The 26,866-nt window shown below is 35.1% G+C and overlaps 1 protein-coding gene across 1 annotated transcript; it reads left to right on the forward strand.

Moving 5' to 3' along the window:
* Positions 1-348: 348 nt before the first annotated feature.
* On the forward strand, positions 349-10,788 carry LOC134247046 (uncharacterized; the record flags this gene model as incomplete). Its single annotated transcript, XM_062729387.1, has 9 exons — positions 349-453; positions 621-788; positions 1,752-1,878; positions 2,132-2,300; positions 3,853-3,988; positions 4,367-4,477; positions 4,880-4,992; positions 7,662-7,755; positions 8,817-10,788. Coding segments are annotated over 9 exons (1,227 nt in total), but the record flags the coding sequence as incomplete, so codon positions are not given.
* Between the last annotated feature and the right edge of the window lie 16,078 nt (positions 10,789-26,866).

Below are 26,866 nucleotides of genomic sequence, written 5' to 3' on the forward strand. Positions count from 1 at the left end.
TGTCATTTTCTTTGAAAAAAAAAAACAATTCAATTTTCTCTTAATAGGAATTTTTAAAAGATATGAATATTTATCTTAATTTTTTAATAGCGAAATCTGTGAATTCCAGTTAAATTCAAAGGAATATTAAAATATCAAGAGTCTAAAATATACTTAAAATTAATATTATTAACTTCATGGATTTTGTTAGAGATGACAAGATGTTACTTTTACTTTCTTATACATTTAAAGAATTGCTGACTCAGGTTAGCACTGTGACCCATGGGCATAAGGTTAAGTTTTACTTCTGTACTGAGCTTGATAGATTTCAGTGCATTTATTCATGTACCTTGATGCTTTATATTGTAGGCTCCTCTGTTTGTTGACCGCATGCAGCACTTAGCTCTAGTTTTAGAGGAAAAATACAAATGGAAAGAATGGAAGTATATGTTTAAACTGAGTTCCTCTAAAATAGTAAGTTATTTATGGTAGAAAAAATTACAGGTATTTTTATTTCCTTATATTGTACATATACTAAATGTTAGGGGTTACAAAGCCAAACTTTGGATCTTGACTGAAATCATAACTCATGTAGCACTAGAAGAAGAAAATTGAGAAAACCTGATAAATTCATTATGCAGGCATGGGGTGTACACAAGCTACGCAGCTACAAGTCAACACTTTCCAGTAGTATAGAACAGATGGTAAAACTGGTCAACAAAGAAGAATTCACAGCCACAGTGGCAGCTCTGGGGTTATGGGACAAGGGAGATATGACCACATCCACAGTAGACACCAAGTATGCCAGGGTAAGTGACTACATCCACAATAGACACCAAGTATGTGTAGACACCAAGTATGCCAAGTGACTACATCCACAATAGACACCAAGTATGTGTAGACACCAAGTATGCCAGGGTAAGTGGTGATTACATCCACAGTAGACACCAAGTATGCCAAGGTAAATGACTACATCCACAATAGACACCAAGTATGTCAGGGTAAGTGACTACATCTACAGTAGACACCAAGCGACTACATCCACAGTAGACACCAAGTATCTCAGGGTAAGTGACTACATCCACAGTAGACACCAAGTATGTCAGGGTAAGTGACTACATCCACAGTAGACACCAAGTATGCCAGGGTAAGTGACTACATCCACAGTAGACACCAAGTATGTGTAAACACCAAGTATGCCAGGGTAAGTGACTACATCCACAATAGACACCAAGTATGTGTAGACACCAAGTATGTCAGGGTAAGTGACTACATCCACAGTAGACACCATGTATGTCAGGATGACTACATACACAGTAGACACCAAGTATGCCAGGGTAAGTGACTACATCCACGGTAGACACCAAGTATGTCGAATGACTACATCCACAGTAGACAACAAGTGTGCCAGGGTAAGTGCCTATGTCCACAGTAGACAACAAGTATGTCAGGGTAAGTGACTACATCCACAATAGACACCAAGTATGTCAGGGTAAGTAACTACATCCACAGTAGACACCAAGTATGTCAGGGTAAGAGACTACATGCATAGTAGACACCAAGTATGTCATGGTAAGATCTAATGTTTAAAACAGTTACACAGGCTTCATTTACAATGCTTTTTATAAATCCATATATCAAGAAAAAGTTTCAAGTGAAGTTTTAATGTTTTAATGAATTAGAAAATTTATTGTGGAAAATTTAAACATAGAAATTAGATGTTTTCTTATTATGAATGATTGCAACTTAATAAATATTTTTATCTACTTCAGTTAAGTTCTGTAGAATCTTTGTGCATTCCTCCTCCATCCAAAAAATGTATGCTAGCTCAGAAAGCGCTGGAGTTATTCAGGAAGAAACAGAATACGGACATGGTCTTTGAAATCATTCTTGTTCGAGGTCAGTTAAAAGTTGACCTCACATTTTGGCATATTACTTTCAGACTTGTTACAAAGATTTCTAATCATTAACATAACTTATAATCAAACATTGCAGCTTCTAAAAATGGAAGTTGTTTCCATACATGTATCTTTATTTATAAGGAAAGACCCTTTGTAAGTTTTAGGGGGCTCCAATTTAAAAATTCTATTTCAAGGATTAAAATATTTATGTAAAATAAGGAATTGTGATTATTATGATTGACGCCTTTTAGATATGGGAGACATTGTGATTGACCACACTCATGGAGATCCTATTGAGAGACAGGAGGATGACCATGATGTAGAAATCCATCAGATTCCCGCCCACTGTGTCATCCTGGCAGCCCGCTGTAACTGGTTCTCACGGGCTCTACTCAGTGGGATGAGGGAGTCCATAGACAAGTAAGAGAAACATAAGTCTGGTGTAAGGGATTCTCAAGAGCTTTACTGAGTGGGATGAGGGAGTCCATAGACAAGTAAGAGAAACATAAGTCTGGTGTAAGGGATTCTCAAGGGCTTTACTGAGTGGGATGAGGGAGTCCATAGACAAGTAAGAAAACAAGCCTGGTGTAAGGGATTCTCAAGGGCTTTACTGAGTGGGATGAGGGAGTCCATAGACAAGTAAGAGAAACATAAGCCTGGTGTAAGGGATTCTCAAGGGCTCTACTCAGTGTGATGAAGGAGTCCATAGACAAGTAAGAGAAACATAAGCCTGGTGTAAGGGATTCTCAAGGGCTCTACTCAGTGTGATGAAGGAGTCCATAGACAAGTAAGAGAAACATAAGCCTGGTGTAAGGGATTCTCAAGGGCTTTACTCAGTGGGATGAGGGAGTCCATAGACAAGTAAGAGAAACATAAGCCTGGTGTAAGGGATTCTCAAGGGCTTTACTCGGTGGGATGAGGGAGTCCATAGACAAGTAAGAGAAACATAAGCCTGGTGTAAGGGATTCTCAAGGGCTTTACTCAGTGGGATGAGGGAGTCCATAGACAAGTAAGAGAAACATAAGCCTGGTGTAAGGGATTCTCAAGGGCTTTACTGAGTGGGATGAGGGAGTCCATAGACAAGTAAGAGAAACTTAAGCCTGGTGTAAGGGATTCTCAAGGGCTTTACTCAGAGGGATAAGGGAGTCCATAGACAAGTAAGAGAAACATAAGCCTGGTGTAAGGGATTCTCAAGGGCTCTACTCAGGGGGATGAAGGAGTCTATAGACAAGTAAGAGAAACTTAAGCCTGGTGTAAGGGATTCTCAAGGGCTTTACTCAGTGGGATAAGGGAGTCCATAGACAAGTAAGAGAATCATAAGCCTGGTGTAAGGGATTCTCAAGGGCTCTACTCAGTGGGATGAGGGAGTCCATAGACAAGTAAGAGAAACATAAGCCTGGTGTAAGGGATTCTCAAGGGCTTTACTGAGTGGGATGAGGGAGTCCATAGACAAGTAAGAGAAACATAAGCCTGGTGTAAGGGATTCTCAAGGGCTTTACTCAGTGGGATAAGGGAGTCTATAGACAAGTAAGAGAAACATAAGCCTGGTGTAAGGGATTCTCAAGGGCTCTACTCAGGGGGATGAAGGAGTCCATAGACAAGTAAGAGAAACTTAAGCGTGGTGTAAGGATTTCTCAAGGGCTCTACTCAGTCGGATGAGGGAGTCCATAGACAAGTAAGAGAAACATAAGCCTGGTGTAAGGGATTCTCAAGGGCTTTACTCAGTGGGATGAGGGAGGCTATGAAGGAAAAAATCCACAGATATTTTAAATATAAGATAGTGGCTCTCTTATTTATGACAGAAAATAAATACTGGCATGAAGTGATTTTTATTGGAGAAAAAAAAATTTAATAAAAAATAAATATGGCTATTTCTCTATCAGATTTTAAATTGAGAAGTAAAAAAAAATCTTCTTTGTTTAATGAAAGCAATTCTTTTCTTTTTTAATTTCTTAATGAACAATTGTTGCAGAAAAATAACCATACATGATACAAACCCCGAGATCTTCAGCATGTTTATTGAGTTTTTGTACAGTGGTGCTATTCAGTCTGAGTCTTTGTCCACCGATCAACTTACAGAGTTACTTACCTTGGCAGATAGATATGAGGTGATTTTTTTGAAAGCTTGAATTGAGTTATTGCATGAACAAGGAAGAAGTATATCTATCCATCTATATATTATTAAAAAGTTGAATTTATTGAGCTTATTCAGAAAATAAATATAGAGAAATGCTTGAATTATAACAGATTTACATTTTAAAATTTGTTAAGTGTTTTTTTCCTGAATTTTTTTTTCATACAGTTTACAAAGAATTTTACAATAAACTTGCACTGGCTCGCCAAGGCTCGGAGATAAAAAAAAACAACTCGTTGGATAAAAATCATATCCAAATACTAATCATGGGAGATCCTATATTATATCTCACCATGCAAATATTCCCGGTATTTTATAATTATGTTACTTTAATCAGCTGTTGATATTACAGGTGAACAACCTTGGTCAGGTGTGTGAGCAGATCTTACTACACCATGTAGATGGTGACACGGCTTTGTACCTTCTCAGTATTGCTGACCAGTTTCAGAAAAAAGTACTCAAGGTAAGGACTTCCTTAGTATTGCTGACCAGTTTCAGAAAAAAGTACTCAAGGTAAGGACTTCCTTAGTATTGCTGACCAGTTTCAGAAAAAAGTACTCAAGGTAAGGACTTCCTTAGTATTGCTGACTAGTTTCAGAAAAAAGTGCTCAAGGTTAGGGCCTCCTTAGTATTGCTGACTAGTTCCAGAAAAAAATTCTCAGGGTACAATTTAAGTGCCTCCTTAGTATTCTGACTAGTTCCAGTCAAGAAAGAAGTTTTATGAATATCTCTGAAATGTGAAATTTGCATGTCTTTTGTATATCAGAACATTCTAAGTGGTTTAGTTTGAAGCCAGATGGTAATAAATAACTACACTTCATGTAAGGAAGTAATGATATTGTGATGATCATTTGTTCCTTTTTAGGACAATGTTTTGAGTTACCTTGGAAACCATCCAGATATGAAGAATGGTGAAGTCTTTAGCCAACTGCCCCCACACCTCCGTACAGAAATAGAGGACGTTATAAAGGAGGAAGGGTATTTATTTAATTTCTTTGTGTGTACTGTCTAGTGTTTTAGTTTTATAATGTGATCAATCAGTATGTTTGGGGATAATTTGCATAAATGCTAAAGGCTGCTTTTGTTTATCTTGTCAACTTAACTATGTGTGGATTGAAGAGACATAAAATTCTAGTTACAAAAGCAGGCTGACTTAAATTAAAATAAGTTTTCTGAATAAATGCAAAGGGAAAGGAAAAACTATGGACTGATTTTTACGTCAACTAATAGAAAATTTTTTTGGGATATATTGTACATGTATATATATATGCATTATCGATAAAATTTCTTGGAATTTTTATTTCCTTATTTCTTTATTTTTAGCAATGATGAAAAATTGCAAAATTTAGAAGCCCTTAAAAATTAACATAACAATTTAACTCACCCAAATTAAGAAAAAAAAATAATTCCATGTAAAATTTCCAGATTTAGATAAGAGATAATGTATTATTAGCTCACCTGAGCCGAAGGCTCAAGTGAGCTTTTCTGATCACATTTTGTCCGTCGTCTGTCCGTCTGTCCGTCTGTAAACTTTTCACATTTTCGACTTCTTCTCAAGAACCAGTGGGCCAATTTTGACCAAACTTGGTACAAAGCATACTTGGGTGAAGGGAAATTTAAATTGTGAAAATGAAGGGCCAAGTCCCCTCACAAGGGGAGATAATCAAGAAAAGACAAAAATAGGGTGGGGTCATTAAAAAATCTTCTTCTCAAGAACCACTTGGCCAGAAAAGCTGAAACTTATGTGGAAGCATTCTGGGGTAGTGTAGATTCTAAATTGTTAAAATCATGACCCCCGGGGATAGGGCGGGGCCACAATGACCGATCAAAGTTTTACATAGAAATATATAGGAAAAATCTTTAAAAATCTTCTTCTCAAGAACCACTTGGCCAGAAAAGCTGAAACTTATGTGGAAGCATCCTTAGGTAGTTCAGATTCTAAATTGTTAAAATCATGATCCCCGGGGATAGGGTGGGGCCACAATGGGGAATCCAAGTTTTACATAGAAATATATAGGAAAAATCTTTAAAAATCTTCTTCTCAAGAACCACTGGGCCAGAAAAGCTGAAACTTATGTGGAAGCATCCTTAGGTAGTGCAGATTCTAAATTGTTAAAATCATGACCCCCGGGGATAGGGCGGGGCCACAATGGGGAATCAAAGTTTTACATAGAAATATATAGGAAAAATCTTTAAAAATCTTCTTCTCAAGAACCACTGGGCCAGAAAAGCTGAAACTTACATGGAAGCATCCTGGGGTAGTGCAGATTCTAAATTATTCAAATCATGACCCAGGGGGGTAGGGCGGGGCCACAATGGGGAATCAAAGTTTTACATAATGATATATGGGAAAATCTTTGAAAATTTTCTACTCAAGAACCACTGGGCCAGAAAAGCCGAAACTTATGTGGAAGCATCCTAAGGTAGTGCAAATTCTAAATTGTTAAAATCATGACCCCCGGGGATAGGGCGGGGCCACAATGGGGAATCAAAGTTTTACATAGAAATATATAGGAAAAATCTTTAAAAATCTTCTTCTCAAGAACCACTTGGCAAGAAAAGCTGAAACATATGTGGAAGCATCCTTAGGTAGTTCAGATTCTAAATTGTTAGAATCATGACCCCCGAGGGTAGGACGAGGCCACAATGGGGAATCCAAGTTTTACATAGAAATATATAGAAAAAAAAATCTTCTCAAGATCACAGGGCGAGATAAGCTGAAACTTATGTGGAAGCATCCTTAGGTAGTTCAGATTCTAAATTGTTAAAATCATGACCCCTGGGGATAGGGCGGGGCCACAATGGGGAATCCAAGTTTTACATAGAAATATATAGGAAAAATCTTTAAAAATCTTCTCAAGAACCACTGGGCCAGAAAAGCTGAAACTTACATGGAAGCATCCTGGGGTAGTGCAGATTCTAAATTATTCAAATCATGACCCCTGGGGGTAGGGTGGGGCCACAATGGGGAATCAAAGTTTTACATAATGATATATGGGAAAATCTTTGAAAATCTTCTACTCAAGAACCACTGGGCCAGAAAAGCCGAAACTTATGTGGAAGCATCCCAAGGTAGACTAAGTGTAGATTCTAAATTGTTAAAGTCATGACCCCCAGGGGTTGGGCGGTGCCATAATGGGGGATCAAAGTTTTACATAGAAATATGTAGGAAAAATCTTTGAAAATCTTCTTCTCAAGAACCATTGAGCCAGAAAAGCTGAAACTTATATGTAAGCATCCTGGGGTAGTATAGATTCTAAACTGTTAAAATCATGATCCCCGGGGGTTGGGCAGTGCCACAATGGGGAATCAAAGTTTTGCATAGAAATATATAGGAAAAATCTTCTTCTCAAGAACCACTGGGCCAGAAAAACTGAAACTTATGTGGAAGCATCCTGGGATAGTGTATATTCTAAATTATACTAATCATGACCCCTGGGGGTAGGACGGGGCCACAATGGGGAATCAAAGTTTTACTATGTTGAATCAAAGCATCCTATGGTAGTGTAGATTTAAAATTGTTTAAATTATGATCAGTTGGGTAGGGTGGGGTCACAATATGTATTACAAGGGGGAAATCTGGTAAAGAACGGAATGTTCAAAGCTTCTCAGGTGAGCGATGTGGCCCGTGGGCCTCTTATTTTCAGGGATGTTGTGGGGAGTGGTAGAGTTGAATCCAGCAGCTTATCTAGTCAGGAGGATGGGGAGATAATTGGTCAGGTGCAGGTGGCGGGCAGCAGGGTAAGTCTTACTTATACCCCAGGGTCTGTACAACAGGTGACTCAGGTCAGGTGGTCAGCAGCAGGGTAAGTCTTACTTATACCCCAGGGTCTGTACAACAGGTGACTCAGTCAGGTGGTTAGCAGCAGGGTAAGTCTTACTTATACCCAAGGGTCTGTACAACTGGTGGCTCAGGTCAGGTGGTCAGCAGCAGGGTAAGTCTTACTTATACCCCAGGGTCTGTACAACAGGTGACTCAGGTCAGGTGGTCAGCAGCAGGGTAAGTCTTACTTATACCCCAGGGTCTGTACAACAGGTGACTCAGGTCAGGTGGTTAGCAGCAGGGTAAGTCTTACTTATACCCCAGGGTCTGTACAACAGGTGACTCAGGTCAGGTGGTTAGCAGCAGGGTAAGTCTTACTTATACCCCAGGGTCTGTACAACAGGTGACTCAGGTCAGGTGGTTAGCAGCAGGGTAAGTCTTACTTATACCCCAGGGTCTGTACAACAGGTGACTCAGGTCAGGTGGTTAGCAGCAGGGTAAGTCTTACTTATACCCCAGGGTCTGTACAACAGGTGACTCAGGTCAGGTGTCTGAAGTGAGCCAGACAGAGGCTCTTTACCCAATACCTGTTTGTACAGGCCCTTCATCATGAAGGTGGTGGGAAAGAAATTGTTCTTGTTTATTTTTGTTTTTTTGAGAGAGTTATAATTTTACTGTTTCTTGTTTAAAGTGTTTGCTTACATAAGATATTGGAAAATTACAAAGAATTTTAAGCATGGCATGAACTTTGCGTGGAATGCACTTAAAGAAGAACAGAATAATTTTAAGACATTCTAGGTATTTGATCCAAAAGTCATAAATCGGTAACACAACTACATTTGTCAAAATACTTTATAATTACGTATTTCAACAAAGGGTTTGAAAATTAGTTTTCATTAGAATTGTGAGTTCAAATTATTGTTATGATCAGTCTGAAGATGGACACAACTTGATTTCTTCTGAAAAGTTATTGACCATACTGTCAGGATGACTATCTATGGAAGCCTGTGAGTGTAATAAGTTTGTCTTTACTTTATAGAGGTATTCATCCTCTTCGTCGTCTTCCTCCTGTTTTGACGAGTACGGTGGAGTAGGCACGGATCACGCCCGGCTAGCTGAGTGTATCTCCGCCCTCCGTGCTGTGATTGGAGATGACGTACCAGAGGATGACCTCATTCAGTTCGCATTAGCTGCTGATTATGATGTCAGTCGAGCTATAAATTTCTATTTCCAGTCAGCTTAATGTTAATAAACAAATTCCATTGGACATTCCTTCAGGGTTTTGAGCAAAACCTCTAGGCTGAAAATATGCTTATATTTTCCCAAAATGTAGTGAAAGTTTTTCCATAGAAATCCTTACAAAATATTTGATCAGAATTTGTTTATTGCAAAATGCAAGCAGATATTGCTAATCAGCCATATTGTATTTTCCTTCTTAATTAGACAATGTATTCCCCTATTATTCATGACAATGTTAAAAAATGTAGAAAAACAAACGGTGATCAATCTCAAAAAAAATTTAAATATTACAAATCTGTGACACAACTATTGATATGGCTTTTACATTTAAGAGATGCAATTGCTCAAAAAGAAAAAATGTTTGCATTTTTATGTGCCATGAAATAGTCATTATACAAAATTTCTTTCAACATGCAGACTTATTTACTATATGTTAAAATGAGAAAAATATATATCAAGGCAAATTTTTGAAAGGTCTAGATTATTGATATAAGGCTTCTGTGGGGTCCTATATGACTTGGTTACTATTCTTGTTAATATTTATTGTGAGTCATTTGAAAGTAAATGCTGTAAACCAACTTTCTGAAAGCATATTTTTCAATTGTTAGCTCACCAGAGCTGAAAGCTCAAGTCAGCTTTCCTGGCTCTGATTTTCTGAATACAAGGGAGATAATCAAGAAAAAGGTGGAGTTAGAGAAAAATTTTCTGAAGAACCACTGGTCCAGAAAAGCTGAAACTTATGTGGAAGCATCCTGGGATAGTATAGATTTTATATTGGTCAAATTTTGACCCTCAGGGTTAGGACAGGGCCACAACAGTGAATCAAGTTTAACAATGAAATAAGTTGAAAAAATCTTTAAAAATCTTCTAAGGAACCACTGAGCCAGAAAAGCTAAAACTTATATGCATCTAGGGGTAGTGTAGATTTCATATCATCTGAATCATCACCCCAGGAGGTAGGGTGGGTCAAAATAGGTTTTACAAGGGGAAATCTGGCGAAGAACAACATGGCCAAAGATACTTAGGTGAGCGATGCGGCCCATGGGCCTCTTGCTCAGTTTAAAATTGAAATGTCTCTATTTTTAGTTTATGCATATGAGGAAGTATGATGCATAGATATATTTACACTTAAAAATATTTAATGATTTATTGCTTTGAATTTTTTGAGAAAGAAAGTTGCAAAACTTTCAGATATTTCTTGCATTTGAAGAAAAGTTGGTTCACATTATATGAAAATAATTGATAAAATGTCACTTATAGATGTGTATTTTATTTTACCATTTTCTGCTTCGTCATTTAATGACATTATTTATTGCATCATCTGTGATAAGATACTGTAAATGTATTATATTTGGCGTGTACGATATTTGGCGGAAATTCAATTTTCAACAAGTTAGTGTGGATTTGATTTAGCGCTGTCTGAATTTGCTAGTTATAAAAGTTAATATACAAGACATTTAGCGATGTACTTGAATTAGCGGACTCTGCTTTCCGCAAAAATCGCTAAATAAAACACACCGCTAAATGTAATACGTTTACAGTATTGGTCTGTTCTAAGTGGAAGAGGAATCTCCGTGAGGCCCTCATTTGAACTGTTCTAGTTAAACATTTTGATCTTGTCAATTTTTGAATGCTTTTAATCCACTGCCTCTCTAGAATTTTGTATTTCTTTAGGAAAATTATATTTTAAAAGAATTATTTAACATTATATTGTTAAGTCCATTTTTATCTGTTTTGATTTACATATTTGTTTGTAATAAAATGGAATAGTTCTTTTGTGTTGTTAACAATTTCTAGTCATTGAGAATTATTATTGTTTTGAGCACTTTTTTTCAAGCTTTGTTTTAAACTATTTTGCAAAATTTCTTAATATCACAATAAAATTTCTAATGAAAAATGACTTTTTTGTACAGTTAAAATTTTACTTCACATGCAAGTATATGTACCAGGTAGGTCATTTGACTCTCATTTACCTTAACTCAGTAATATAATAATGAGGGATAAAACTAGGTGAAACCTGAACAATAAACAATGAGTGATTTTAAATATTTGATTTGAATATATTTTATTATGTAACAATAACATAAACGGATTGGGATGGCTGAACCAATTTGAAGGATTAAATTTGGGTAGACAGCAACACAGAATTAAAGAGGACAGGTTTTTTTAGATTCATATTATGCCAGGGGGTGTATGAAAAAAGACCCATCAAAGTAATTTTAATTTTCAAAATTCTGCAGTCAAACTTTCGGTATGATCAAAACAAGCAATGATTTTATTGGTGCTTGAGTATCATATATAGTGAACCAGTATAATTTCTCTGTATACTTAGCTGACAAAGACAGTGCATGGTAACAATGAGCAAGTGAAATTGTTTCCTCCCTGCTTTCTTTAGTAGTAAGGGAAATTTATTAATTTTGGTATGTCTGTCCACTCATCTGTTTGTCATTCTGTCTGTGTGTAACACTTGTTTGCATTTAATTTTGGTATGTCTGTCCACTCATCTGTTTGTCATTCTGTCTGTGTGTAACACTTGTTTGCATGTAATATCTCTTGAAGGCTTCATCCACCTGTAAGGAAATTATTATACCAAAACTCCCCAAGACCTATAAAGACCCCAGTTGATTTTAAGATCAAAGGATTTTAAGGTCAAGGTAAGAAATTCAAACATTCTGCATGTGTAACAATCTCTTCCAGGCGACATCTTGAAAATCAGGGCATACAAAGCCCTAATATACTGTAGGCCAAATGAGTTGGTTCAAAGTGGGACTAAATTGGCCTTAACCTGAGAAGCTCAAAGTACTTTTGAAACTGATTTTGAAAGTTTTAAGAGTAAGAAAGATTCTAGCTATATAAATGAAATGATTAAAAATTGGAGGACGAAATCAGAAAAAAGTCGAGCTGCAAAAGTTTTAGTACGGTAATCGCACCATAATAAAGGAAACTTTAAGAACTTGCACAAATGAAATATCTGAAGTTGATGTTACACATTTTAGAAAGTAAAGCACATGCATTGTACAATTTTGTTGCACCTTCAGTAACTATGCTTGATAAGAAATTGTTGTGATATGAATTTCTGTAAATCGTTAAGGTCAATACCAGGAAGCTGGGAGTGTGGTATGTTATCAGTAGGACTGAGATAACGCTATCTAGAGGAGGGTGTTATCAACAGACCACAGTACACAGGAATCAACTAAAACACTAGTCTACCTTCTAGGGATTAATGTGACCTACTCTTATATAAGGTAAGTCTTTGGTGTCTGTAAGAAAAATCATTCTGTTCATTATGGCTGCTCACTTGATAATCTCTCGTTCATATCTTGACAAGCCTGGCAGGTATTGGAGCAATATTGATGGAATGGTACACCAGGTGTAGTTTACTTTTTCACCATTTGTTATGTGAAGTTGATCCAAAAGTAATTTCACAACTACATGTACTATAAGATCTTTAATAATTGATAGTTTTCAACAAAATTTTATATACTAATAGCTACCTTTATATTTTGATATGTGCAATCATTTATAAGATAATAAAATGAACACAACTTTGGGCCCCGTCCATTGCTGCACAGCAAAAATGTAATAACTTTTTTTATGACATTTCTCTTGGACACTGATTCTGAATCTGATGATATGCTACTACCTTGGGGTAGTGTGGGGCCATAATGGGCAATCAAATCTTTACATAGGAATGTATAGGAAAATTTTTTAAAACTTCTATTCTGAAGTATGACAAAATTATACATGTATGCTTTATTGATATACATGTAGTGACATTCTCAAGTAATAAAATTTTCACCCCACCCCACCCCCCTCCCCCCCTCTCCCAACAAGTAAACTTTTCAATCGAGCTGATTTGTGTTTTTAACTAGCCCATGTGCTCAGGTGAGCGATGTGGCCCATGTGCCTCTTGTTTCATGGAAGTTTGGATAGTGTCATGTAATGGCGTCCCGGACAATGAATATTTGAGCAAAGTCGTGGAGAAACGTGCTGCTGCTGGAACACATGCGTTTGAGATCACATGCATTAAGAGGCATAAAGCATGGTCCCTTTTGAAAATATTTGTGTTTTATTATTTTCGATTGAAAATTGATTGTGCGGCAGCCTCAATATTAAATGAGGGGTTCCCCGTTGAAACAAAAGCAAATATCTATATCTAGGCCAATATAATTTTATGAAAAAATGTTGAATTCTTACAGAATTTCCTCAAACTGAAAATCTCAGATGTTAAGCTAACAATAATAATTACAAATAAAAGTCTTAATATTTTACTCGTGACTCAGACGTAGAAATTCTTACAGAATTTACTCAAACTGAAAATGTAAAATTTTATTCTCATTTATGCGTGTAAGATCCCTTGATATACAGGGACAGTATCATTTTAACATTTGGCAAGGTTTTAATGTACTAGTATTTTGTGTCAAATTCCATTTCTTAATTATTTTGTTCTGACAATCTGTACAAAATGCCAAAGTAAATCATGCAGTTTAAAGATTAATTTATGAAAATTCTAAGATTGCAAAATATTTCAATTTTTGGGGGGTACTGTACATCACCAAGTGTTTAAAAAATCTTAAATTTTTAACTAAATAATTTTTTAAAAATTTTGAATAAAAAACCTGACAAAGAATGGGTGGACTTAACTGGTCAGAAAAAAATCCGTAAATTTAAGTTTCATAAAATGTTTATTTTTAGCTCACCTCAAGGAAGTTGGGGGAGCTTATGAAATACCCTCGGCATCCCCATCGGCGTCGGCGTCCCAGGTTAAGTTTTTTGGAGCAGTTTTCTTTTAAAGTACTTCTATGTCCTATATTGATTAGACATGCATGGAAGATGCTTCTAGTGTGTTTCATTGTACCAGTCAAAGTTTCAGATGCTGCAATTTCAGCAAAGGAATGACCAGGTTAAGGTTTTTGGAGCAGGTTAACATTTTTGGTGCAGTTTTTGGTGTTGGTGTCATTTCCAAGGAACTATAAGCCCTATGTTGACCAACTTGCATGGATGATACATCTAAGGATGTACACTACCTGGTTTGATTCGGATGCTGAATCTGACCTACATTTTCCGGTTGAGTGAACAGGTTAAAGTTTTTGGTGCAGGTCTCATTTCCAAGTAACTATGAGCACTATAATGACCAAACTTGCATGGATGATACATCTTAGGACGCATACTACCAGGCTTGCTTCGGATGCTGAATCTGACCTACATTTTCCAGTTGAGTGAACAGGTTAAAGTTTTTGGTGCAGGTCTCATTTCCAAGATACTATGAGAACTATAATGACCAAACTTGCAGGTTTGATACATCTTAGGATGCATACTACCAGGCTTGCTTCGAATGCTGAATCTGACCTACATTTTCCGGTTGAGTGAACACGTTAAAGTTTTAGGGGCAGTTCTTATTTCCAAGATACTTTGAGCCCTATTATTACCAAACTTGCATGGATGGTACATCTAAGGATGCATACTACCAGACTTATTTCGGATGCTGAATCTGACGTACATTTTCCGGTTGAGTGAACAGGTGAAAGTTTTTGGTCCAGGTTTCATTTCCAAGTAACTATGAGCCCTATAATGAGCAAACTTGCTTGGACGATACATCTTAGGATGCACACTAATGGACTTGCTTCGGATGCTGAATTAGACATACATTTTTCAGATAATGGACCAGGTAAAAGTTATGGGTGCAGGTATATTACTACAAGGCTTATATAACATTGTATAAACCAAACTTGCACAAATGATGCATCAAGGGATGAAAACTCTCAAATTTGCTTCAGATGCTGGATTTTAATTACATTTTCATGAAAAGGAACTAGTTTGAAGTTTTTTTATAGCTCTATTCCAAAGTATCAGATCAAAGTTGCATAAATATTTTCATTTTGGGATGTACACTTTTTTTTGGTGAATTGTGTGACTTTGCCTTACTTAAAGACAACATTTGTTGAGGTGAGCTCTGTAATTTCTGATTACCTATGTTTTTCTATCATTAAACCCCTGATATCTTAACCGTGTATTTATGGTACAGATGGGAATTTAAAACGCTCTTTTCTGGGTAAACTTAACAAATATCGAAGTCATGGTACCTGAAGATTTCTTGAATATCAATAGGTAATCAGGGTCACGCGTTTTTCATCGTCTGAATACATAGTCAGCGCATGTTTGTTGGCTATTCTTAAGAAAACTGTAGTTGTATATTGAACAAAATAATGTTATATTAAAAGGAGAAGTGCCGACAAGCGTGCGCTCACACTTAATTTTACAAAAAACATGTTCAAAATAAACTTCTCGCTTCCATTGTTATGACTGCGATTGACTTGTTAAATATTACAATTCATCACGTGATGTCCACCTGTGAGTGTACTCGTGAAAACAGTTACATTGTATTCTACTACCTGACCTCGTTCTAAATCACGTCTTTGAGCGCGTTTGGTTGCTGTTTTCAGAATTTAACAAATTAAATTTTGTTTTAATTTTGCATGGCATCAAACTTTTTAAATAATTTCATATTGGTATCGCTGTTATATGCTAAACACGTATTCGAATTTTCGGAGAGAGAGAGGGATAGAGAGAGAGAGATGTCAACAATGACGCCGATCGATTGCCCCGCCTCCTATAAATATTGATTATGTGACCTAAAAACCACTCCGGGTACATGTCAAATTCCGGAAGACGACACTTGTGTATCGTTGCTTCCATTTTGATACCTGGCAACAGGGCACTGATTTTATACAAATGTTCCACCTAATATAACCAAGTAATCGTAGCTCTTTCCATTGCTTATAATATATTTTGGATTCACTTCATTAACAGCTTGGTAGAGGAGCCGCAAAAACATCCAAAATAGGGTGTTATGTCCACCCATTCTTTATATGAAAGGGACTAAATATGTAGAATTTTCAGTATAATATTCTACCACAGACAATTGTCTGTAGTAGGATTTCATACTGAAGTTGTCTATATGTTTGTATAGACATTTAGTTTTCAGAAGACAAAAACTCAGTCTGTCAAAAATCTGTCAAACAAATCTGTGAATAAGTAAGAATTGTTTTCTAATTGGCTTTTTAGGTAAAATTTGATTATTGATAGTGACAGGAATGTGAAAAAATGGTACTTTTTAATGGCCTGAGAGGTTAGAAAATTGAGTCAAAAATGCTGATTTTTTGTTTTCGGCAGGGGGGCTTTGCCCCTTGGTGCCCTCTACCAGGGCTCTGTCCTGGACCCCTCGCCGAGACTGGTTTCCTGCTAGTCCATCTATTTTACCTTCTATTGAAAATCTTATTAAAAACACTGCATGTAATTTTATTTTTTTTCTTCTAAAACGTAGATGCAATATACTACATAGGAAGAATAAAAGGTGTAACTCTCATTCAAGCTTAAGAATAAAGACTAATCCTATTCATTGCAGTAAAAGTCTTCAAACACAGCAATGTTTAAACTATCTCTGCTTATTAAATAATCCTTAGTATAAATATTAGTAGACATTTACTTGCGATTTTTTTTAAATTAAAAAGCAAAACTGTTAAAAGTTGCATTGAAATAGCTAAATAAAGCTACCTGAAGTAGCTAAATAAAGCTATCATGGTAGGTAATTATAGCTACATAGCTAAATGTATACTGATTGTATGAACTTGAGTAGGGATATACATTTTTACATGGTGGTGAAGAATATTTTTACCTTAAAGCTATCGCGTAAGAATATAAAACATTATGCGGAGTAAATGCGATATGGTGTCGGTACTATTTCTCTTCTCGACTTGTGTTCCAATTCCATATATAAGACCTTTGGTCATCGTCACGGGCTGGTGCACAATGACCTAAAAGGCCTAGTGTTTACATCGATTGGTATGTCAAACCTGTACTGTCTAGGGGATTCTCCAGTGGGGTGGGGGTGGGGGGGGGGGCAGCCAGAGAATTTTTTTACCTACCTGAAAATGTTGACAAGCCAAAAAAAAAAAGGGAAAATTGACCAACTTTTTTAAATGCCAACTTCTTTCAGTACCAATTTTTCTTACACTCAATACTACATTTCCCTGATATAACTGCCCTGTAGAATAAAGTGGTGGTGGTGGTGGGGGGGGGTGGAGCAACCAGCCTTTCAATGAACATTTCCAATAGTAAAAGTATTGTTTGGAAAAAAGGGGGACAGGCCCCCTCCCCCAGCTGCTACATGTACGTGCCTGAAAATATTCTGCAAGAAGTATTTAAAACAAACAGAAAACGATCTGTCTGTCTGCTATGTTCTACTCATTACTCATGTTGAGTGGTCATGACATTCTGAAGAACTTGGAAGGGGTGTGGGGGGTTATATTACACGAATGTTAGGGTGCATATTTCAAATGTATTCTTGCCTTTTTCACCCTTGGTTTGATTAATAAGCAAATATAAGCCGATGTATTTGATACAATTTCACTTATTGATGAAGTTATGCAAAAAAAAAAACAAAAAAAAACACACCGTGCTGACAATTCTGTAAGCGTACTAGAACGAGAGAATGTACAGACCAATTTATGAATAAGTGATTTACGAGAATTCAAACATGTTTGAAAATTAATTGCTAGTGTAAATCTATTTCAACATTTTATTCCTACTTTAGGTTCCTCTGAATATCGGTGTGTAATATGCTGTGTAGGCATTTGAAGTTACTTTTTATGCAAATTTACGAAAATGGTTTTTGATTTATAAATACGCTATCGATGAAATTTTCTTCCAAAAAAGTTCCGAATAGCCGACTATCGTTCAAATAATGCAATTGAATGTTTGACTAAGGAAAATAAATATTTTGACATCCCTAATCAATACATATATTTACATGTACATTTATATTATGGAATGATTTTAAATGTACAAAAGAAGATGTCAAAATAAAATATAAATGTTTACACCAGAGTGTGTGTACGGAATATGAGGAAGAGACTACAAATACAGAGGTGATAATTTTTATTTTTTTTTTTTTAAAAGGCAACCCAAAACCCTGTAATAAATAAGTAAATATAACGTTTTAGTGATAGTGAGTAAGGAAAAGCAAAACAAACAAACAAACAAGGAATTCTCATGCATCTAATTGATTAAAGCGAATGAATTTATCTGTATTGTAATCATTTTTTCGTCGTTTTAGTGCGCTATTATTTTGTCAATGAAAAAAAAATATTTTGCCATAATTATTATACAAAGCCGGAAAATAGATTATTTGTAATAAATTGTTGCATGGATCAATCCATGTACTTTATGTATGTTACTTTATCCATGAAGATTGATTGAATGCATGCTGCTCTTGAGAATTTTTCACTCATATGGAGACGCCACCACTTGTAGATGGAGGGCTACAAATTTTGACCTATACTCAGCACTTAGGGCCATTGAGTAGGGAGGGATCTCTTTTGTGCCAACAGCTACTGGGACACGGGACCTCGGTTTATACGGTCTCATCCGAGGGACCGGTCTCCAGGTCCAACAGTAAGATTCGAACCCGCGACATAAGGATCAACTCCTTATTTCATGACTCTAGAGCTGATGCTCTAACCACTGCGCAACGCGGGCAACCCCTATAAAGAAATTGTGCCAAATTAAAAAAATAGTCACGTTACATTAAACATGTATGCATAGTAAGTTTTTGAGGAATTAAAGTTGCAATATCTCTCAAATTATTTTCTTTCATATTATAGCTTATATCTCTATTATCCTCAATAAAAGTATAGGAAAGTGAAAGTACTGTTAAAAAAATACTGTGAGAAATATTTGGTGATGATGATGCAAATGAGAGCATAAATCCATACGATATAGATACAGTGGGAGAAAACGACACAGATGAAGCTATGTGGCATGAGTATGATTCTCTCTCTCTCTCATAATCAAGAGCGCTCATAAAAAAAACTTTGTGAGGATAAAGGATGATGAGGAAATCCATATTGTAAAGGACAGGAAGTTTGTCGTTGGCGAAATGGAATTACTATACCTTATAGATAGATCCAACAATTTTACCATTTTTAATGATAAAGAAACAGATGAATGAATGAAGTTTGGAATTTAGTTGTTCGTTGGTCTTGTATAATTTGTTGTACATGTACCTGCAAACTCACTTCTTGGTATCCTTGAAGAAATATTATACATATATAATAACAGTTGTACACATTTGTCAGAAACTTGTCGCTATTTTTTTTTCCTTCAAATTTTATTAATAAAGAATAGCTTTATTTTGATGAAGAAAAATACAGCTTCAATAATATACATGTACATATAATATGTGTGTGTGTGGTTTTTTTTTATCTTTCATATTAGTTTTGAAGGGGGGGGGGAGTAAGAATATTTAATGTAATCTCCGATGCCATTTTACACTAGTTTTTGTTTGTATAAATTATAGGCCTACATGTATATTATATATTATATATATTATTATATATTATTATTATTATATTATTATTATTATATTATATATTATATGTGTATGTATATTATCTATAAAATTTCTATTACTCATAAGCTCAAGGAAATGCAGTCATACCATGGATCTTCATGAAAATTGATTATATATAACTAAAAAACATTTTAAAATCACATCCACCTATATGTAATGTATATTATTTTGCTTTTATATATTTTTATTTCATATATTTTTTATTTCAAAGATAAAATTCAATCATCTGTAGAATGGTCAATAATTATAATGACCGATCCCTCTCAGAAGCATGTGCACAAGAATGGAATGTTTGTCATCTATTTTTAGAAAACTGGAATGTCAAGTAACTTTTCAACATGTCGGAAGGGCGTGAATGTACCCTGTGGTTTTTTTGTAAAAGACTTTGGATACTTTATTCTGTTTGTTTTTATGCTTATTTCTTCTTCGGATCCATCAAACTTGTACTGTCTCCAAAAAATGTCCCCTTTTGTAGCGTTCGATGTGAGGCTCTCACTGCAGTTTGATTGCACGTGTAAGTTACAAGTATTTGTCAATTTGAAACCATTTATTTACTCATTCTGTCATGTTTTATTTATTCTTTTTATTATCATTTTTATTTATATCTGATTTACAATAGGTGATAAATCTTTGTTGTGGAGAATCCCCTAGACAGTACAGGTTTGACATACCAATCGATGTAAACACTAGGCCTTTTAGGTCACTGTGCACCAGCCCGTGACGATGACCAAAGGTCTTATATATGGAATTGGAACATAAGTCGAGAAGAGAAATAGTACCGACACCATATCGCATTTACTACGCATAACGTTTTATATTCTTGCGCGATAGCTTTAAGTGAATATTACAAATTATTATAAAATTAATTTTATAAAAATGCACTCTTTTTGCCTAGATTTGAGGCCTGGAGGTGAAGACATGGACTGTGGGCTGTTACTGATTGTCAGTTTGATTGTGCCTGTCTCCAGTGCAATGACTGATAACCATAAGCAGCTTAGGGCAAACAGTGTTGGTATGTAGCATATTAGAAATCTGAATCCTATTTGAAAATCTAGTAGATATTTTATGAATTGCTCTGTCTATAAGCAAGTATATTGATTTCATTGCATGCCAGTAATGAAATTTGCTTGCAGTGATAAAGTAACATCATAAGCTTCTTTAAATGAAAATCAAATTTACAGGAAGTTGCAAGCTAGTTTTGAATTAATCAGAGAATATGCAATATCTCAAGATCAAAGAAATTGCTAATTTTCTATGTAATAGATTGAATTCACCATGCATTGGACACCTTTGTACTTCAACAAGTTCTAGCGATACTGCTACCAACAGAACATTATCAAAATTGAGCTTAACATTTAATATGTGATTAAGATATAAATTTGGGACACAATTGCTATTTATTGAGAATAAAAACCCATTTTCAGCTCATCTGAGCCAAAGGCTCAAATGAGCTTTTCTGATAAAAATTTGTCCGTTGTCTGTCATCGTCGTTGTCCTCATCGTTGTAAACTTTTTACATTTTCATCTTCTTCTCAAGAACTACTTGGCCAATTTAGACCAAACTTGCCACAAAGTACTGTAAACCAACTTTTATTCGCGGCGACTTTATTTCGCGATTTACCATGGATAAACTAGTTTGCCACGATTAATTTTCGCGATCAAGCCTTTTCGGATCTGTTCTAAATAGATACATACACTTTAAGGTAAAGATCCATACCATCCTATAGATATAACGGAGCTACAGATTTTGTTGAAACTTTTCAGAATCTTAACTGAGTATTTGTCCTTTCCAGATCAGTGTAAATTTTGGGGTCAACCGGGCCTCCTTTTGAAATGATTGTTACTAAAAATAGACATTGTCTCGTGAAATGACGGAAATGCAGTTATTAAAATATTTATTCTAGATTTCTAAAATTAAAATCAAAAGACTTTTTTAAACATATGAATTATAGAGAAAATATGCTTGTTCAAATGTTTAATTATTTTTTAATCTGCTGATCCACCTAATATTACTTTCTAGGGCGAATGAAACATATTTAGCTCAAAATTATAAAGTTCATTACTAGTAAAAATAAATTGCTGCTTGATATTCTGACTACAGATTTCTTTTTAAAATTAACACGTTATTTTCCAATGTTCTCTCCCTTATATGGCATAAAAATTAAGTGGGGCAGCGGGCATCAAACAAGAAAATTTCACATTCTTAAACCAAATTTGCTGAAAAATGATAATTTGAAAAATCTTTTTAACATCTATACTTTTAGGATTTGGGTGTAAAAATCGCTTTAAATATTTGAAACTATCGATAATAGAACAGTAATAAGTATGGTTTAAATCATAAGTTGAATATTTAATGCATAGACGGCCAAAAATTCGTTTTCACGATTCACAAGCATAATAGTAATCGGGTTCAATCTTCGGAATATTCTATAAACCCTTAATGCGCATGTGTGACGTTGTGACGGAAGTGAAAGAAGAAAATACTTTCAGTTTCAACATGGGTAGTTTGGATGCGATTTAGTTGATTAAAAATTTAGAGAAGTGGCACGTTTTACTACTTTTTGTGTCTATGTAATACATTCTCGCTATTCATAGATACAAATAAGTGGTTTGTTTGCCACATCTTTTTAACGTCTGGTTTCTGATCTCAGGAAATGCTCGGACCTGTCCAAGTAAGGTTCAACGTTGTTTATCATGTTTTTATTCATATACCATATAAAATAGATCAAATTAATGTACGCGGAGATGAATATGTTCAGTGTTTCCACTTTGTAATATTTGTTTGTTTAAAACACCGTGCTTACAGGCGATCATATCCTTGGAAGGCAGAGATCCCCTTCTTAAGCAGGTCCAGTCCAAAGACTATTTCTACCTACGTAGGTATTAATAGCTACCTAGGTATTTAAAGCTACCAAAAGTAGCTATTTTTACCTACTTTATATAATTTCTGCATTTTGCGACCAAAAGACCAAACGGCGCAACATGGTGAATACCATATTTTTTTGATACGGTCACACTAATGATGAATACGACAAAATTTTGGCCAAAAATGATTACTTCCTGAATCGGCAATTTTACATTAGTTTCTATGCAAAATTGATAATATACGAAGTTTTCATTTTTTGGCCAAATTTTTGTCATATTCATCATCAGTGTGACTGTATCAAGAAATTTTGTGCTCACCATGTTGCGCCGTTCCTGCATTTGACCACAAAATGCAAGTAAAGCAGAAAGTAGGTAAAAATAGCTACTTTGGGTAGCTTTAAATACCTAGGTAGCTATTAGTACCTACGTAGGTAGAAATAGTCTTTGGACTGGACCTGTTAAGCTAGGGACACTCTAGCACTGAATGATCGAGGTTTTCCGTACATTACTCAAATTCGTTTAATAAATTCAAGCTCCATAGTTGATGACTAGAATTGCATTGAGAGCATCATTACTAAACCTATGTCATTTAATTGGTAAAATGTGAAGTAATTTATGTATTTTTAAAATCAATTAGGTTTTATAAATATATGAAAGAGTTCATAATTAAAAGGGTTAAGTAAGTCAAACAATAAAAAAATAGTTGTTTTATGTACTCTGACCGAGCTGTCAAAATCACCCTAACACAATAATTTTTGTCAGCACTTATATTTTTTTTCTCGTTTCCATAGTATAATTTCTATAGGATGCTTTTTGATTGAAATTTTCATGGCGGATCTAGTGGTGAGTGTGTGTGTTCCCATGGACATTGCAGAATTATTAAATGTACATACTTAACCTAGCAGTACAATTATTCTCTGCCATCCTTGGACTTTTAGTAAGACGTAGTATTCTCGGCACTAGTGTCTTTCAAATGGCAAATAAATTTTCATTGGTTAAAAAATTAATAACATCAGGTACTTTTAATCATTGTTGACAATCATTAGACAACTTACCAGTAATCTTACTTTCTTATATGTCCTGAATTTCTATCCCGGCCACATATATTTCAACGATGAATGAAAGCTGTGTAAATTTTAGAGGCTAAATACATAACATCAAGAATATCCTGCCTTACTGAAAGTCCTAAGATAACAGTGAATTTTACTAAAAGTGACCTTGGATGGCAGGACCCCTCCTTGGCAAAACTGATCTATGCAAAATTGGTATGAAAAGTCATTGGTATGATGCTTTAAAAGTCAACAACTCCCTGAGTAAATAGAATGTTCTATGTTAAAGTGATATTTTGATATGGATCCAGTGAGCATTTGTTCCATGAGTTTTGACACAGATTCTCGAACCTGAAATTGTCTGAGCTGATGAACATCATTACAGGTACTGAATATTTAATTTGTATGTATACTTGTATATTAAAAGTACCTGAGGAATAATACATGCATTATGAACTTGGTCTAGTTTAAAAAAAACTCTTTTCTGTTGCTCTGTGCTAAAATAAAAACATTTAATCAAGACATCCAAGATGGTTCAATTTGACTTGTATTGGAGTTTAGGCAGTTCAATTATACTTCTTTAAAATTGTATTCTAATAATGAAATAAAAAAAAAAAGATTTTTTTCTTCTCCAGCTTTTTATCATGCTACATGACACAGCACAAAGTCCTAACTCATAAGTTTGGGAAGGACTCTTCATTCATTTGGGGGAAAATGGTTTGATACAAGTTTTGCATGCTGGTCCAATACATTATCTGGCTTTTTGGAACTGTGTTGCTTAGTGCATATTGATGTTAAAATAGATAAATGTGTAGGTGTATAATATTATTAAGCTCAATATGATATCAAAAACTATTTATGTAGGAAAAGAAAGAACTGAATAATCACTGGGAAAGTTATGCTATTTTTTTTAAACAAGTATCTTGATAAACCAAGTTTAACATCAACAAAAAAAAAACTTATATAATTGTCTCCCCTTTCACTGAAAGTGGGGATACTAAATTTAGGTCTGTGCATCTGTCCGTGTGTCTTTCTGTCTGTCTGTAACACTTTCAAGAAGCCTTTGCATTGAAATTTTACACAGCAACTCTCTGTGGTTCGAGGGAGACCCTTATTGATTTTGTGATCAAAGGGTCAAGGTAATTATGCAATAAATTCTGTATGTTGGAAAATTGATTTGTTTTTGAGAAAAAAAAACACTGTCATAACTTTTATGAGACAGTATTAATAATTTTTCATTCAAATAAAAAGCTAAAATCTTGACATAAATCCATAAAATCTAAACTGAAACTGGTTATCTTTGTTTTTAATGATTAATGCATGATTAAACCACGCACGAACAACCTAATTGTATATTTATAACATTGTAAGCACTCGGCTTAACTAACAGAGTTGATTTTGTGAATTGTCTGATTGAAATTTTATCCTTTTCCTTATTCCTTTTTATATCACCCTCTATGATCTCATAGGCATTCCTATTTATCATCTTATACATGTATTCCCTTCTTTGTTACTGTCATATTGTTATTTGTGGGTTTAAATCTAACTATCATTACAGTAATCATGGTAATGCATAAAATTGCACATTATCTTATTAGCGACTGATATCTATTGCTATACTATTCACAGGTGCTTGAAGACAGAAATATCCCCTCCCCATGGGATATAGACCCCTTGGTCTGGTCGACGCATGTTTTTCTCATTTATTATACATATTGTATATACCGTAGATGAGAAATATGTAATTTTATCATCAATTTGGAAATTGGCTCTAGCAAACATATAAAAAGAGGCCCAAAAGGTTCGAAAATGTTATGTACTATGTACAAGTATATAAGCAAACGATAATGACTTTCGACAAAAGAGAACCATTTATTTGTTACTCTGTATTTTTTCAACTTCCAGAGAATCGAACCCAGGACACCTGTCAGTATAAAGACATGTGCAGCAATACACTACATTGTATACCCAAAGCACTACAAATGATAGCTAAAGATTATTGTGCACTAGCTTTAAAACATTTTTCCAAATTTTCAGCTTCATACTTCAAACTATTTTCCATTTGAATTTAATGCTACAGTTGTTGCTGAAAATCAATGTCTGGATTTTTAAAAAATAAGTCGGGAAATTTGGAGCAGAGGGATATTGCCCCTTAAATGAAATATTCTGGGTTTTTTTTTATCAATAATTATTTTATGTTTCAGTGCAAGGATATACCAAATAACAGAGCATTAATATTTGTGCAGTAACTGTTTTATGTATGATATATACATTGAAAAAAAAAAGTTTTCGATAATTTTTTTTCAAAATCCTGAGTCAATCCCCAGGGGACGATATTTTAATTCAAACAATCGAGAAGAGAAAAACGACATATAAAAATCGGAATATTGAAGCAAAGTAGTTAGGTACCTGAATACTTTCAGAGCCGTACGTGGTTCGAAAATGGTTATGTACTAAGCCTCTGTACAAACATGTAAGCAAACGATAATGACTTTCGACAAGAGAACCATTTATTTGTTACTCTGTATTTCTTCAACTTACAGAGACAAAAAACGACCTGATTGTCGAAGTCTTTTAGTTATCTTGTACTCGAGACAATGAATCTTCCATGCCATCTTAATCTTTGTTGTACTTTCGGTTTGACGAATCATCTAAATTTAAACTCTCCTTCGATCATGCATCCCGGAAAATAACTGAACATCGTATATTTATGCCTTTTATTTGGAAATTAATTTACCTTTTTTTTTACGGTAAGTGAAATCGACGTCAGGCATTTTTGATAGAATAAGCGTCGGGCGCGTTTGACGTAATAACGTCACAAACGAGAATAACGTCACATAACGTTATTTTACGTGGTATGGATCTTTACCTTAAGGACTAGTTCGTGGCGAGAAATATTCGCCATACTGAGGCTCTAGTGAACTTGGCGAAAATTTCTCACATGCGAATAATAGTTGGTTTACAGTATCCTTGGGTGAAGGGGGTTCAAGTTTATTCAATTGAAAGACCATGCCCTCTGCCAAGAGGAGATAATTATGAATTTGCAAAAAATTAATGGTATCTTTTAAAAATCTTCTTCTCAAGAACCACTGGGCCAGGAAAGATGAAACTCATATGGAATTATCCTCATGTAGTGCAGAATGATTCAATTTTGTTGAAACCATGACCCCCGGTGGTAGGGTGGGGCCACAATGGCTGATGAAAGTTTTACCTAAGGATATATAGGAAAAATCTTTAAAAATCTTCTCCAGAAACACGGGGCCAATTTCAACCAAACTTGCAAAAAAGTATCCTTGGGTGAAGGGGATTCAAGTTTGTCTAAATGAAGGCCATGCCCTCTTCCAAAGGGCGATAATTATGAATTTATGAATTAGCGAAAAAATAAATGGTATCTTTTTAAAATCTTCTTTTCAAGGACAACAAAGCCATGATTGGTGATCTTAATATGGAAGATCCTTAGGTGGTGTAGATTCAAGTTTGTTCAAAACATGACCTCTAGGGGTAGGGTGGGGCCACAGTAGATGA

Source organism: Saccostrea cucullata, unplaced genomic scaffold (assembly GCF_032062105.1).
Source record: "Saccostrea cucullata isolate Sc308-1 unplaced genomic scaffold, CSIRO_AGI_Scuc_v1 ctg3429, whole genome shotgun sequence".
NCBI classification, from domain to species: Eukaryota; Metazoa; Mollusca; class Bivalvia; order Ostreida; family Ostreidae; genus Saccostrea; species Saccostrea cuccullata.